Source organism: Thamnophis elegans, chromosome 13 (assembly GCF_009769535.1).
Source record: "Thamnophis elegans isolate rThaEle1 chromosome 13, rThaEle1.pri, whole genome shotgun sequence".
NCBI lineage: Eukaryota > Metazoa > Chordata > Lepidosauria > Squamata > Colubridae > Thamnophis > Thamnophis elegans.
Window position 1 is genome coordinate 34587617 of NC_045553.1, and position 15797 is coordinate 34603413.

At 40.2% G+C, this 15797-nt stretch overlaps 1 protein-coding gene across 1 annotated transcript; it reads left to right on the top strand.

The window, feature by feature from the left end:
* Nucleotides 1–4801: 4801 nt before the first annotated feature.
* On the top strand, nt 4802–15032 carry LOC116516327. Its single transcript, XM_032228756.1, has 10 exons — nt 4802–4966; nt 6823–6910; nt 8719–8807; nt 9386–9518; nt 9741–9855; nt 11216–11280; nt 11781–11872; nt 13020–13098; nt 13189–13315; nt 13842–15032. Exons 1-10 carry the CDS (start codon nt 4802–4804, stop codon nt 14425–14427), a joined length of 1539 nt encoding a protein of 512 aa, XP_032084647.1. The 3' UTR covers nt 14428–15032.
* Nucleotides 15033–15797: the final 765 nt, after the last annotated feature.

The following is a 15797-nucleotide window of genomic DNA, read 5'->3' on the forward strand; positions in this document are numbered from 1 at the left end:
AATCCACTTGTAAGCAATAAAGTTTACATAAAGAATCCACCAAAAAAGGCTATATTAAGGTTGCGCTAAAAAAAATTTTAATCACAATTGTATAGTAGATGTTCAGACAAATGGAATTTGAGATGCATAAAGACATGTTTTAAAAGACGATAAAACAATTGCAGTAAGTGCCATCATATTGAGCCATACAATTCCTTAGTCCCATTAAGCCCAGAGTATAATAAAGAGTATAATAAAACATCAAAATATATATTACTACTACAACAAATCACAAATGATTTCAAAACAAGAAATCAACAACAAAACAATATATATGGAAGGCAGAGCCAGACTGTAGCGCTGAGGCAGTTTAAATTGCCATCATAGCTTAAGCAACTGGAAAAGTAGGTTTTAATCACTATAGGCAATCATCTTAAAAAGTGCTCACGATTGGGACACGCAACTGGTTAAGTGAGGCCATACCCACTATGCTTGTGAGCTTTCTTCAGCATCCCTTTGCTTTACAGACCTGAGGTCATAAGTGTGATGTTTATTTTTATTTATTTGTGTATTTTTTTCTCAACAAGTACAAGGAAACAAGTATGAAAACACATGGGAAAAAATGGCACAAGTAAATGGATATAAATAAGCAAAACAGGCATAATCACATAAAAAGAGTATGTGGACAGTAGGACAGGGACGGTAGGCACACTGGTACGCTTATGCATGCCCACTTAACAGAGGTGGGATCCTACCAGTTCACACCTATTCGGTAGAACCGTTTCATCAAATCTACCGAACCGGTTAGAAGAGGTTCCACCAGTGGACCCGGAAAACAGGCCACACCTACAGAAGAGGTTCCAAAAAATTTTGAAACCCACCACTGGTCCTTGGATATGATTATTCTACACTATCATGCTCATATTTATAAACCTCAGTGCCTCTGTGAAAGGTAAGGATGACTACTGCGTTTGTGGTGCAATCAGAACATTGTGTGTGTTGAAGTTGTTTTAACGCAAACCAAAGATGCCTTTTAAAAAACAAGTTTACATCATATTCTTATGCATGCCAGTGCTGTGTGTGAGGTAATTTAAGGTGGTTCTGACAAGTGTTGTCAGCATCTTCATATCCGGTCACATGGGTGGCAAGGCACTCCCACACAGGAGGCCACACCCACAGAGTAGGTTCAAACAATTTTTGAAACCCACCACTGCCCCTTAGGGACCTCTTAAATGCGTAAGGTCCACAGGTAGAGAGCTTAAGGTAAAAGGTATGGGGGTTAGAGGAACTAACAACAGGATCAGGTAGGGCAATGATGGCTAACCTTTTTGTCGAGGCATGCCAAAAGCGGGAGGAGTGGGGGGGGTCACGCGCACACATGCCCATACCCATAATGCAATGCCCTCCCCCGCACATGCATGCACACACACCCTGCGCATGCATGCAGCCCTCACTGAAGCCTCTGGACGTCCGGGAGGTGCGTTAGGCCATTTTTTTCCCTTCTGCAGGCTGTGGGGATGTTTGCTTTCTCAGTAGCTGGCAAACCACGCTGAGGAATGCAACGTCAGCACAATGATCACTAACCTCCTTCCTTAATAAGTGTGAAACATGAGGTTTGGCACGTAGGCACATCACATCGCTTGCAGCAGGAACCCATGAGCTGTCCATTAACCTTCTCACGTGGATAACAAACCACAGCATGGACTTTGTCTAGCCAATCCAATCAATACAAGTGTACTTTGATCAATGAATCAGTTCTTGCCATGGAGACTGTATGACAATAAAAGGGAGCTCCCACGAGCTGTTTGGGGTGCCTTCCCACTAACCTTCTTCCTGCCAGTGTGTTTTTCTTCATCACAACAACAGCAGGCTGCCTCCGGAGGGAGAAAAACGGCGCAATGGGCAACCCAGAAGTTCGTTCCCAAACTTCCGGTGGGTTGCGTTGGGCAGTTTTTCGCCCTCCGGAGGGCGAAAAACAGGCAAAAATCAAGGCCAAAAATCAACTGGCCAGAACGCGCATGTGTGCTGGAGCTGGGAGGGCAGCACCTTATGTGCCCTCTGAAATGGCTCCACGTGCCACCTATTGCCATCACGGAAATAGGGTGTTCCACACATTCACTACTTTATTGCTGAAATCATTTTTTCTGCAATCAAGATTAGAACGGATTACATTTAGTTTGTATCAATTGATAGTCCTTGTGTTATTGCAGTTGAGGTGAAAGTAGCCATTAACAGGTAGGACATTATGACAGATTATCTTGTGCACTAAGATCAGGTCGGAATGTAGACGGCGTAGTTCAAGGTAGTAAATGTTCAGTGTTGGTTGTAAAGTTATTTTTTTCAATCCTACCATCCTAAAACTGCAAACAGTCATTAAATGAGGCAGTTGCTAAATGAGGAGTACCTTTTCTCCAAAAACAAAAGATGCTAAACAGGCCTCTTAGGAGTGTATGTTAGAGCCCAGAGGAACCAATACTGTCTAGGTATTGTCAAAATACATCCACTAGTCGATGTTGAAACGTACCACAGATCCTGATTGAAGCAGGGAGAGGAGAAATGAATCTGATAGAATCAGCTGCAAAGCATCTCCAGAAATCACAAGGAGCCAGAAATTAAGGAGTATTCCCTAAAAACAGATAACAACAGAATCACCCATTGAAGAATTGCTAGTAGCAGTGAAGAACACAATTGTGATTCTAATCTTCCTAGTTTTCTCTGTGTAAATGTGATGATGGACAATTGGTTACTATGTATTTCTTCATAGATAGTACCAGAAATATAAGTCACACAGGGTTGTCAAAATATCTTTTTACATCTGTGGAGATTCTCAATCATCCAGGTCAGGCTGTCCCAAAGTTCCCTTTCCAAAAGGCACCTGGCCTTTCCCCCCCCCCCCCCCCCACTTTGAAAATGTTTCGCTTTCTCATCCAAGATTTCACTTCTCAACCTTCAGGACAATATATTTTTACAATCACATTGTAAAATTCAATTGTAAAAAGTTTCAATTTCGTTAAGGCATTGCTTGTTCTATGCAAAGCATGAAAAACCCTAGTCAATAGGCCATTCTCCCATAATGGTAGCTTGGGGAAACCCTTAACCGTAATAAGATTTATTTTAGGCAGAAAAAAATGGTAGGCAACTTTAAAGCCAAACCTGATCTGCTAACTGCTAGCAAGGAAGGCCTGTTAGAAGCATAGCTGCAGGGGCTAATTTAAATGTTGGCTACCTTATAAGATGGTCAGCTGAGACCTCAAACCAATTAGTAAGTTTCTCCAATGGGAGAACAGCAAATAAAGATAAAAAGGAAGTTCAGTGGGAGACTTTTGTGAGGCTCAAATATGTCTAATCAGAGGAATGGCCGGAGAGGTGGAATAAAATCAGCTCTTTGTTGTTTGAAAGTCAAAGGTTTGTTGGGAGTTTATTTCCTTGGAATGATGAATAAATGTAGACCATTAGCAATGGAACATTAGTTTTGGAGGAAGATTTTTTTTTTAATCAAGAGGTTGTTACTAGAGAAGGAAATGTTGAAATTTAGCAATACCTTAGAACTCTTATTGCATCTCTAAGTTAACTATGATTTCATTTACTACTGCTTTTGCTGGGTTGAGAAATAATGATTTAAAGGATTAAATGGGAAGTTGTATTTTAAATAGTAAAAGGTAAATATGCTCCTGCTTTACACTCCACGGAGTGTTAGGAGAATAGGAAGCTTTCAAATAAAAGTCTGTGGACATTCTCCATCATCCAGGGCATGGTTCTCACAAAGGTAACTGAACCAAGTTAAGTCTTGGTTTCAAAACATTTCATTTCTCCATTAAATGCTTCCATTCCCCTCTAGTCAGAACTGAAAAAGCTTCTTAGATAAGATGCAAAATGTTTTCTAACACCCCCACCCCCACCCTGAAAGTCCAATTGCCTTTTGGACAAAAAGAAAAAAAGCACCTTTGGGACTTCCAGATAGAACAATTCCAACTCTATTCTTTTCTATACTCAAGACTGGTCCTGGAACTCTAGGTTCTTCCTCAAGCATGAGACTTTAATCATTGGTTAATTCTAGCCACAGTTGCCCGAGATTGGATTTAAATGGAGACCTTTTCTATGCAAAATGGGTGTGTTTTCCCCTCCTTTCCAACTGAGCTGTAACTCATTAAGAGTTTATAGGTTTTCAAGTGCAATCATTGCACTTGTATACTGTTGCCTTTTTAATTCTAGTGTAGAAATAAGAAGCTGAATATATTGATAGATAGTAGAAATACACCGAAGGGAGGAGCAGAGGGAAAGAAGAAAGAGGGGTAGAGAGGGTGGGAGAGAGGATCGGAGGGAGGGTGAGATGGAAGGGAGGGAGTGTATTGGGAGAAAGGAGTGATAGAGGGGGAGGGGAAGTAGGAGAGGGGAATGTTGGAGGGGAGAAAGGAAAGTTGGAGGGGGGTGAAAGAAAGGGTGTATGGAGGGTTGAAGTGGTATATTGGGTTTGTATTTTGGGGAGTATTTTTGACAAGGATGGCTGTGTTTATTGCTCAATGTTATATGGCCCCGGTCATGCACAGTATATATGTGACTGTATGAAATGAAAATGCAAATAAAACATATTTGGGAGAGAGAGAGAAAAAAAGAGTTTATAGGTTTTAATCTTCTGATTAGTTTTTATACTTGAACCTCAAGACAACGGAGAATGTTTTAATCAGGGCTTCATCTGCCTGCAACGAGAACTGGCTTGAATTTGCCTTGGAAACCTTTAACTAACCTTGCAGATTTTCAGTGAGTTGCAAAGATGTTAACACCTTTTGCACTATGTTCATTGCTATGCTATTACACAAACATTATGGGTGCTACTTGTGCTGGAAAAACAGGGTCTCTGCTTCATGTTCTCAGTTTTTCAAGAATTGTATTCTCCTCAGGGGCTGTGCTGAATCCACCACAGCAACATCAGCGGGAAGAATCCCATTCAAATGATGATGGCTCCATTGATCCAGGAAGTGATGTACAGGTAAATCTGAATTATATTCTTACTCTATGCACTCTGGCATAACCCCAAAGGCTGTAAATACTAAGTAAGAATTGAGATTTCTAAAGATCTCTATTAGATGTTACATGAGGAAGGATATGTAGATATACAAGATAAGCTAAGCTACTTGTTTTAAACTTAAAGTTTACTATTTGAAACCTGTGAATATTGTAGGTTGCATGAATTGCTCAGCTATTAATATCATTGCTAATAGCTGCTGATACTGAAATACTCCCTGGGAAAATGAAACCATTAACTACCATACTCAGTATTTGGCAACTGTTATACCAAACTGGCTTCCTTTCTCCACATCCTTATTGTCCAGCTTCTATTCTGATGAAGAGTTTTGAAGAATTTTTTAAAAAAACCTACTTCATGATTTTGTGATCTGTTGATGACAAGGTCTTTGTCCACTTACGATCCAAGACTGAATGCACTGATTCTGTTGAAACTGTGCTTTAAAAATGGTCAAAATCAGATCTGTCCAAGGGCAGAAAGTTATGGAAATATAGAAAACCATAGGTGGACCTTGTCACTGGAGTTCAGTACCGTAGTAATTGTGGGTGCAAGTGTAATGTGTTTAAGAGAAAATATTGTTAACTGTAATAAGAGCCAAGGTGGCACAGTGGTTAAATGCAGCACTGCAGGCTACTTCAGCTGACTGCAGTTCTGCAGTTCGGCTATTCAAATCTCACCGGCTCAGGGTTGACTCAGCCTTCCATCCTTCCAAGGTGGGTAAAATGAAGACCCGGATTGTTGTTGGGGGCAATATGCTGACTCTGTAAACCGCTTAGAGAGGGCTGAAAGCCCTATGAAGCGGTAAATAAGTCTAACTGCTATTGCTATTGCTATAATCACTCTACTGAATATTAATATTTTAGAACCACTGGCTACTAGTGTTTTAGAAAAGGACCAATTCAAAATGGTTTCTTATTTATTGAATGGGGTAGCAACACAAACTTTCTCTGAGCTGATGTTGGATAGTGAGAAGAAAACTTTCAAAATTTCAAGCAAGTAGGTAGGAAATTCTGAATCCTAGAAACAGGAAACTGAGTTAGGAAAGCAGTCGGTTGGAAATCACTATCAAATTATACCAATGCTAGTTGCCCAGCAGAGAATATAATTAGACAATTAACTGATGAGAAATTAAAGAAAAATGCAAATCTTATAACTTTCTGGCCCTTTCAGGGGGGCACCTAAAAAGTATTGATTTCCAGAAAATATAGGGTTAAAACCATGGCAAGAGATACTATTCAGCAGGGATGCCTCATCTTACCAAAAGTGATAGATGATTACTAGATTATTAGACAACATGAGTTATGCTGAGCCATTGCTTTAGAGATATTTTTTTACCTAAACAGAGAAAAACAGTATGACCAAGGGTGAGCCAAAAAGTAAAGGGAGCAGGAACAACTTCTTATCTGCTTCTCCTTGTGGGAATTTGGCAGGGAAGTAAGTGGCTTTTTCTGAGTAGGAAAGGCAGTGAGGGATTTCAAGAGTAGCTGGGAAACTGTCACAGAAGGCTGAAGAAGAAAACAGCACAGCAGTGCAGCAACTGCCAATAGCACAGAAACGGCTACAACGTCCCCAAATTTTATTCTTTAGGAGTTGTGGGTCCTGGATTCAGGATGCATTCTGTAAGTTAGTCCATTTGAGGTGACCCATATTCAAAAAATGGTTGCCCTGTAATGTATCATTTCATCCAATTAAAAGCATTTCAATTCAGTAATATATAGATAGATGAAGGATCTTCCATGGAAATGATGGCTATGATCTCTTATAAGTGGAAAACATAAGATGGCTAATTTTTTTTTAAAAAATAAACACTTCCTTTCTAGCAAGACCAAGATTCTCTATCCCAAAGAGAACACTTGGCCACAGATATGGCAACTGAAGATACCGAAGTATATCAAAGGCGTATCAGAGGTAAAGTGATTTTATTAATCTATTGAAACTTGATGTAACAAGACTACAATCATTTCTCTACTAGCAATTAACAGCCTCTTCTAAAGCATTGCTTCTCAAACTTGACAAATTTAAAAGACAAAGATTTCAAATTCCAGCCAGTTTTGAGTATTCCACCTATTGAGCTTTATAGTGTATATCTTTATTATATATATATGTGTGTGTGTGTGTGTGTATACACATATACATATACACACACACACACACATATATATATATGTAAGGGGTATGGCTAGCTGATGACAGCTAAATAGCTTGAAATAGATCTATACTAGTCTCCCTTTATTTATTTATCAGCACAAATAAAACACACACACACACACACACACACACATATAAAATATAAAGTTATTGTGTGTTATTAATACGGAAATGGTATATTTGTTCCATGAAGTTTTTTGGGCAAACACAGACCGTGGTATAAGAGAGATGATTTCCACTTCATCGCCAGCACATTGGCTCATATAAATTCTACTGCTTTCAGTGATATTCATTGATTGTTCGCTTTAAGGTGCAGTACAAATTCCTAAACATTGCTGTTTTGAAGAAAAAACATTATTGGCTTTAAAGCTGCAAGTATGGGAAGTATGAGTAGCCATTTTTAAGTTGTCCCACCAATAATAAAAAAATAAATGGAGGTCCAACAAAAATTTCCTCCCCCTTTCTAATTCAATAAAAGGTAAGATTAGAGAAAATATTTTGAAGATGACACACACACACAAACACACAAAATGTAATGTCGCTAGACTAGAATAAGTACAATGTGATAATATATGAAAAGTCACAATTACCAAAAAAAAGTCTCTTAAAAGTTCTGGGAAGGAGAAAATATTGAATAAAATAGCAACATGTGAACAAATTGGGAAGGGCCCTGGGTGCCATCCAAGTGTTCTGACCTAAGCTGATACAGTAAAAAGCAGATGCTTAGCCCCAAAAATCCTCTGGCTGTGAATTAAATTCATTCAAAGCCCGTAATGAATACCAAATAGTTGTAAAGAGTCCTACAGTAGGCTGCCAAAGTCTTTCGAGATAAGCATCCATCTTTATGTTCCTTGAAATGCTGCTAAAGACTTAATTGGCAATTAGCTTGGCAAGGCCACATGGAGCAAAGAGTCCAAACGTATTTTCAGAAGGTAAACTGACCAGCATGAACCAAGTTGTTTCCTGCAAAGGCTCACGTCCCTTTGCTCCTCCTTTATGTCCTATGGGAGGGGCCCATCACCTCCAAGCCTTACTCCCAAGTCATCCCTTCTGTCTTAACTATTCTTGCCTTCTGGCAGCTCTGTGCACGTGCGCACTGGGAACAGGAGGAGCCTGTTCGTCTGCCTTGCTGCTGTCCGACTCTGGGGGTTCCACAGGCAGCACATAACTCCCAGATGGCCCTCAGCCCTTTCTGCCTCTGACGCAGAGCCCTCATCCAAGACTTCCCAGACTTCAGGACTGGCCCATGTTCCTCCCCAACCTCCTCACTGTCCGACTCTGTTGTCAGCTCCGCAGGCTGCTGGCAGACCACAACACCAAAGTGAGCCAAATGCTTATTTTTCAATTTTTGTAGCCACTCAACTCCACCAAGTAACTCTTGGGTGGCTTACAATTCTAAAGTGCAAATTTATTGTGTTATCAAGGAGGAAGTTGATCGAATTAGAGATGCTGCAGAGTAAATCACAGCTCTAATTTGGAGGACATACTGGAAATGAATGCCCCTGTTTTAATGGTATCGGAAGTGTATGATGCTGATCTGATACCCCCCCTTTTTTTTTTTTGTTTAGAACTTGAGCATGAGTTGGAGAATGCCAGGAGGGACAACGGCAAGTTAGTTTGCCTGCTGAATGAAATTGATCAACTTGTATTACCAGAGGTAGAACTGGCTGTTTGAATTGGGGATTTCTATTGAAAACACAAGATTGGGATGTTGCATCTTTGCTTTCTTGAAATAATATATAAATCTAAGATTAATCTTAAATTAAATGCATATAAATCTAAGATTGTACAGTGGTACTTGAGCACTCATCATTAATTGTTTCTGGGAGATATGATGAGTACCGAAAATGATGTGTACTAAACAATTTTTTTCCATGATAAGGAATAATGTGATGCACAAGACAGCCAACAGCAACAAGTTCTAGCTTGTGCTTTGAGTAGCAAACAAACAATGAGTACCAGGGCAAAATTTTCACATCAAAATGCATTGAGTACCACATTCAATGAGTTTTAAAGCAATTGAGAACCAAGATACCACTGTAGGTAGGACTGGTAGGTCTATGTGGACAAAGCATCTTCTAATATAGAAAATGCATCTCCTGCATATACTTCTGATGCTTCAACAGTTACTGCATTTAGGCGGTTGCTGTTATAAGAGACTCACTATCTTTGATTATGTGTCCATGAAAAGAAAGCCTAGGTTTGACTCCTGTTTTGTGCTTCCTTTGGATGAAGCTATCTGAATGTGTAGAGCTAAGACTCTCAGAGAGGCTGAGAGTGTACCTCGAATGCCTGTTCATGGAAAAGCAGGAACTAGAAGGCAGAGCATTCACAGCAGAGAGGACCGTGGAGGAATTAGAGCATACAGGTAGGAGAAATCAGAGATTAATCTTCCCAAATAATTCAGAAAGCAAAAACTCTTCTGATAGTAAAAATCTATACTGCAAACAAAGTCACTATGATTTGAAGGCCAAATTGGCAAGATAAAAATGTTTTTAAATTTGAAAATGTTAAAACGTCTATTTCAAGAAGAGGTGATATGACTTTTTTTTAAAGACACAGCTAATTCGGACTCTTGCCTGTTCCACAGTGGCTGTTCTTCAGGGGCAACTGCAAGATGCTACCTGTTCTTTAGCACAGCCAGGAGAAAGCCAGCAGCATGCATCCTCGTCTCCTCAGCCTTCTCCTACCCAGTCTTCTAGCAGGTAAATTGCATAGCCAGAAATATTGTCAAAGTTGCAAAGTTAATTCAGAGCAACACTATGGTTACATGATTCTGTTCCTATTAAATCTGTTTAGCAGCATTCATCATGACCTACTCATATTGACTGAGCTTCTGCCACAATTATAACTTGAAAAAGTCCCATCACTAAATGGATAACTGTTCTGACCCCCCTTCTCCGTCCAGGAACGAAAGCCAAAACAGACATACAAAAGAATGTTTTAATCAGTCCAGACTCTTGTTGGCTGCAAGCCCAAAATAAACAAAGAGATAAGCTCTCTGGCAGCAATTAAACAACCTTCTCACAGCAAACCACTTATCCAAGTTGGTTTCTCTGAATCATGAACGAGAACGTTGACTCCTGCAACCAGGGCGTGGCACAAACAGTCCCTTTTATAATCAGGAGAGGATCTTAATCAGCATCAGCTGCTCATAATCACCTCCTGTAGTTACTCCGTTCTTTCTGTCGAGTAGCCCTTCGCCTGCATGCATCCTGAAATAACTCCCAAATGTTTTCCTGAACATTCCCTTTAATCCAATGCTCTGCCGCCACCTGGTGGCCAACCAGTCTCTCCTCACCCTGCTCGGAGTCGACACCCTGTCCAGGGTCCTCCACCTCCTCCAAGGCCGACTCATAACACCTCTCGCTGTCGGAGTCTGGCGGCAGCTCCAACGGCTCCTGCCGGGCCACAACAGATAACTATAATAATCCCCTCTTAAATCACAAAGGTCTTGTTAAACACCAGAGACCGGCATTCCACAGACAAGGGATAACATCAGCTTCAAACTTACGCTATGCTGACTGCAGTTGAAAAGGACGCTAGATTGCAAAAGGTGGGAAACAGTGGACTAGAGTTGAGATTATGTAAGCAACGAGATTTATGCTACTAGTTTACATAAAACAGATTAATGCAGGAACTCAACAGTCTTCCATATCCTGTCGCTAGAATTTGAATGGCATTTTCTATTCAGCTCCCAAAACCAATGGACAATCTTCCTATAGCTATTCTTGTCAAATGCAGTTTTATCCTTTGAATATGTTAGGCAGTAGATTTCAGAAATCCGAATCAGCATGGACATGTTGGTTAGGACATCTGAGAGGCCCTTCCCATCTCAAAGCATCAGCTTGTTGGAACTTTGCATTTTTCTACGGAAGTAAACTAAGTGAATTCCACAGTGTGGCCCTTTAAAATCTCTCTTTCATAAAAGGAGCACAATCTTCTCTTCTCTGCTGGTGTCCTACTGTAGTTGCCTGTGTAAACAGAGCTAATACCTGTGTGTGCTGAACATCTCACTAAGGTTTTTTAATGCTTAGCTCAACTGTTGTTTTTTTTAAACTCCAGATTCTTCTTTAAAATTAACAAGAAGTCTGCAGAAAAGATCACAGCATCAAACTTGCAAAAACAAGGTACTGTGCTTAATATTTAGCTTTTATTTGAATTGATGGGGAAGGAGGTTACCATATTCAACTTAAAAGAAACAGACGAACAAGAATGAATGTTTCAAAATGACATGTCTTCTACCTCTGCAAAAACCATTCCTTCAAAATCGGCTGGGAATCTTGTCCTGCCCATTTGTACTTATATCAAACTTTTGGTCCATTTATTCTGGCTGCTATTTTAGAAGATGAACCTATGTAGTAATGGAAGAGCATGTAGCAGCTTAAGTACTCATCCATCAAATCTAGAAAGTATAGATGACACATCTGGATCAAAAGTGGGCAATCTTTGCACATTATATGCCTTCTAGCACCTTATTAGTAGTACTGAAAGCTCCCTCTTCCTATGGTTTGGGTGAAAGTTTAGATCTACTGGGTCTTCAAGGGTTCTAAAGGGCAAAATAGATGCTTTAGGTCTTGCAGTGGAAAAGAACAAAGCATTTTTATGACAATAGCCTAAATTCTTTTAGGTGACGCTGTCTTGCCAAAGCAGAAATTGAAGAAAAGACTAGTAAAGATTCATCGGCAAGTTTTGTCAAAACCAGCAGCCAAGCCTAGGAAGGTAAGGGTTTGTTTGCTTCTCCAAGTAACATGCGGCAGAGAAGATCAGGATGGGTCACACTTGGAATTGACCCATTGACCCAAATGAGAATTCTGGATGTCTTCTTGGATTCAGTCGATCTACCTTAATTTTGCCTCCATGCGACCCTCTCCTTGCAAAGACTACCAAATGAAAAATTACAGGAGTAAAGTGTCTGGTTCTCTGGATTGAAGTAGTGTACAAAGAAAGGAAATTGTCTTTGGTGAAAATGTGCAAGAACCATTACTTAGGCTAGTGGGACTTGTTTAAGTCCAAAAAAATTGAGATAACATTTGGAAAGGCACCATGCATATACTGGCTTCATTTACTGTAAGGGTGGAGGTGTAGAACAATCAGATTTGCAGGATTCTATTACTGTATCTCAATAGAGTAATAGAATCCTGCAAATCTCAATAAAGGGTAGTTCTCCCTGTGAAGCTGATTTCCTGGCCTAGTCTACCTAGGGAGGTGGAGGGGTTTTGCACTCTTAATAGCCTTTACCCCCAATATTCTATCACCATTAGCAACAACACTTATGAGTTATATATTCACAGTACTTTACAGCCCTCTCTAAGTGGTTCACAGAGTCAGCATATAGCCTCCAACAATTTAGGTCTTCGTTTTACTGACCTCAGAAGGCTGGAAGGATGGGTCACCCTTGAGCCACTTAGAATCGAACTGCGGGCAATCAGCAGAATTAGCTTGCAGTACTGCATTCTAACCATTGTGCCACCACTGCTTGAACCGTGGTGGAACATCTTAGCACGATGAGCAGTTTGTCCCCACGAAAGGCTAAATCTTGCAGAAATATTAAAATGAACGACTTCTTAGCTTCCGCTTGAATAGATGAGTTGGAGGGAAGTCCATAAACTCTCTAATTAGTCACTCTCAAACTGTTCTGATTCTTCAGAAGATTTTTAATCAACTGCAATCTTTCCAGTTGCTTAAGAACATTATCTCATATCTTAGACTCAGATCACAGTTCAAGTTGTGGCTGCATCTGTGTGACTTTCCTTTGGAGAGAACATGAACTCTGTTATCAGATCCTCTTTTGGGGGCAGTTTAAGTTACTCTTGTGTTGAAAATTGATTGCTATTCCACAGTTTAACTCTGCTTCCTGCCTTCGCAGGTTTGCTTGTCAAAGGTAGAAGGACAATTTACTGAACACAAACAAGATTTATCCCCAACTATGAGCAGTTCTGAAGCAGGTAGGAGTGATGGATGGTTTTGGATGTCTAAGGAGGAAATAGACAGTAAGAACATCAACATTATATTTTCTTTATCATTTTTTTTCTCAGATTCCCGTCGAAGTACACTTCAGTTTCCTGAAGCTTCCGTGACTGACAAGAATCAAAAAAGTGGAGCTTCTGGTGATGAACATGGATCCATTAATGAAGATGATGAAGATAACCATGTCCATAAACGGTAATTACTAACTGGATGACTTCTCATGTTTTAAAACAGATCTATTAGCTTCAGTGAGAGGAGAGATGGCATGTAACAGGGGTGGGTTTCAACCAGTTCACGGCGGTCCCTGCGAGCCAGTTGGTCGGCGAACCCGGAAGTAAGTAACTTCCGGGAGCGGCGAAGGGCGCGCCCGCCTGCCCACGGTCCTTACCCGGTTTTGACGAGTTCTGCGCTTCCACGCATGTGCAGGACGCATACAGCGCCTGCGTGATCCTCCAGGAGCAGCTGGAGCATCGCGCAGATGCTAGTACGCATGTGTGCACCACGTGCGTGCACGAGGACGACGCCGGCCCCGTTCCAACCGAACCAGTTGGAACAGGGCGAGAAACCCACCCCTGGCATGTAAGATATTTATTCTGCCACAAAACACAAGTGCATGCATTTGTTCTTCTATTCATACACTTACATATGCACATAGAGCAATAATATAAGCTTAAATGTTCTACATAGCTTGTTTTTTAATGCACGTATGTATATTTACTAGAGTACCAGAAGAAGATACTCTTAGCACAGCCAGTACTCTTTCAATGATGGCCTCACTGAATTTAAGAAGCAGAGATGAAGCTCATGAATTTCTTGACCACTCTTCAGTCAACCAAGACCGTCATATTAAGGATCCAATGTTGTTGAAATTTGAAATAGAAAACTTCAGTGGATCATCAAAAGATGCATTTTTGTTAAGTGGGGAGAAATGCAAGGAAAATGAGAATCATGAATGCATTGCTAAGAAGCCTACAGATTCCACTGGTCACAGCATTTCTCAAAAGCCAGAAGTTCCAGTAGACTTTCTACAGCCTGCTGTTGGAATAACAAAGTCCACCAGAAACCCACAACTCACTTCCCTTGTTGCAGAGGGAATTCTGGAAGATGATAGCCTGAGCTTTTCTACTGTCTGCAAGTGTGATGACCCAGTGGCTCTGAAACCAACAACCGGCCATATTTTGCCTGCTGAGGAAATGCTATGCAGCTTTAGTCTTCTCCAAGTAAAACCAGAAGAAGCTGCCTCTATGTCTAAGAAACCTGTGTCTCCAGTCAAGACAGGAGGAGGAATTGTCTCTGGAGAAAAATGAAGCAAATGTTCAATTACTACCCACTTTCATCAACTCCTCAGAAATGAAAACAAACTCTGTTTGAAAGGTGCATCCAAGGTTAGTGAACCACAAGATGAGTCATAGATCTCAGCAAAGCATGATTCATGCAGTTCCACTGAAAATGAGCTTGGGGGATAGCTCCCATCTTAGATTTGCACACCAGAGAACTGCTGCCACTATTAAAATGTCTCTCTTTTGAAAAATATGGAATCCTCTCTTGTCACTGAAGTAAAGATTTAACCAGAGAAATGAACTTCAGGGCAAGACATCCTGATGAAACCTGAAGACAGAAACCATCCACTGATCACAGTGTTGTCCATCAAATCACATCTACCTTGAAAATTTAAACGTTACCCTCACCTTTGTTGGATTTAATAGGGAAATGTGCTGACAGTTAAAGTAATTGTGTACCTATTGCAAGAGAATGGGGTGTGGTGGTGGGAAGCTTAAGTATTGTTTAATATTTAGCACCATTAGCAAAGTTAAACTGCATATGCACGATATTATATTCCTTTCAGATATGGGAAATGGGTAAGCTGAAAATTAGGAAGAATAACAAACTGTTTCCTATATTGTCAACTTAAAATGGGACATATATGTACACTCTTACTAATAAATCATTTTTGAAAATGATGTTACTTTCTGTATATCATTCCGTATAGGTGTTATTCAGGAACTGGGCACACAGTGGCGCTGTTTTAACTTACAGAAGGTTTGCAATGTATAATATGGAAAAAATGAAGTCGATTTTAGATTCTAAGCACCTATTTACTGGTTATGAGAACCAGTTAAAGTTTTCACGGAGCCATTTTTTTTTTTTTGCCATTTTCTCTTTCCTGGTGTGTGCCTATGTCATCCTTTCTCAACTGGGGTCCCACAAGAAAAATGACTGGAGAAAACAAAAAATCACTTTAAAAAACTTTGTGTAACACTAGTATTCTCAGTGACGGGAATTTTTATGTCACTTTGCTTTTGTAAATGTTGGAGAATATACATGATGTAGATTGGACGTGTGTTGTGAAATTTTGGGCATGCTGTCTTATTTTTTTTATCAAAGTTTCCCTAAGACCTGAAAATAATTTCAAGGGATTCTCTAGGGTGAAAAGTTGAGAAAGGATGATCTAAACCAGGGGTATCAAACTCGCAATGACACATCGTCACAGGAGGCATCGCAACTTTTTTCACCTTCGCTAAAATCCAGGTGGGCATTGCAGTTACAGTACCCAAAATATCGAATAGCCCCTTTAAGACCAGCCTTTGTGGTTAATGTAAATTGGACTTAAAGGTATAGTACATATAGTAATAGTAATAAAGATAATAATATAGTAATAAAGATAAAGCTTTTCCCT

What these genes read in the sequence shown, in the direction of transcription:
- LOC116516327 (XM_032228756.1), top strand. Translation starts at nt 4,802, where the DNA reads ATGGGTGCTACTTGTGCTGGAAAAACAGGGTCTCTGCTTCATGTTCTC. An exon ending in CCTACCCAGTCTTCTAGCAG is followed by an intron (nt 9,856 to 11,215) that starts GTAAATTGCATA and finishes TTTAAACTCCAG; the next exon opens with ATTCTTCTTTAAAATTAACA. An exon ending in GATAACCATGTCCATAAACG is followed by an intron (nt 13,316 to 13,841) that starts GTAATTACTAAC and finishes TATATTTACTAG; the next exon opens with AGTACCAGAAGAAGATACTC.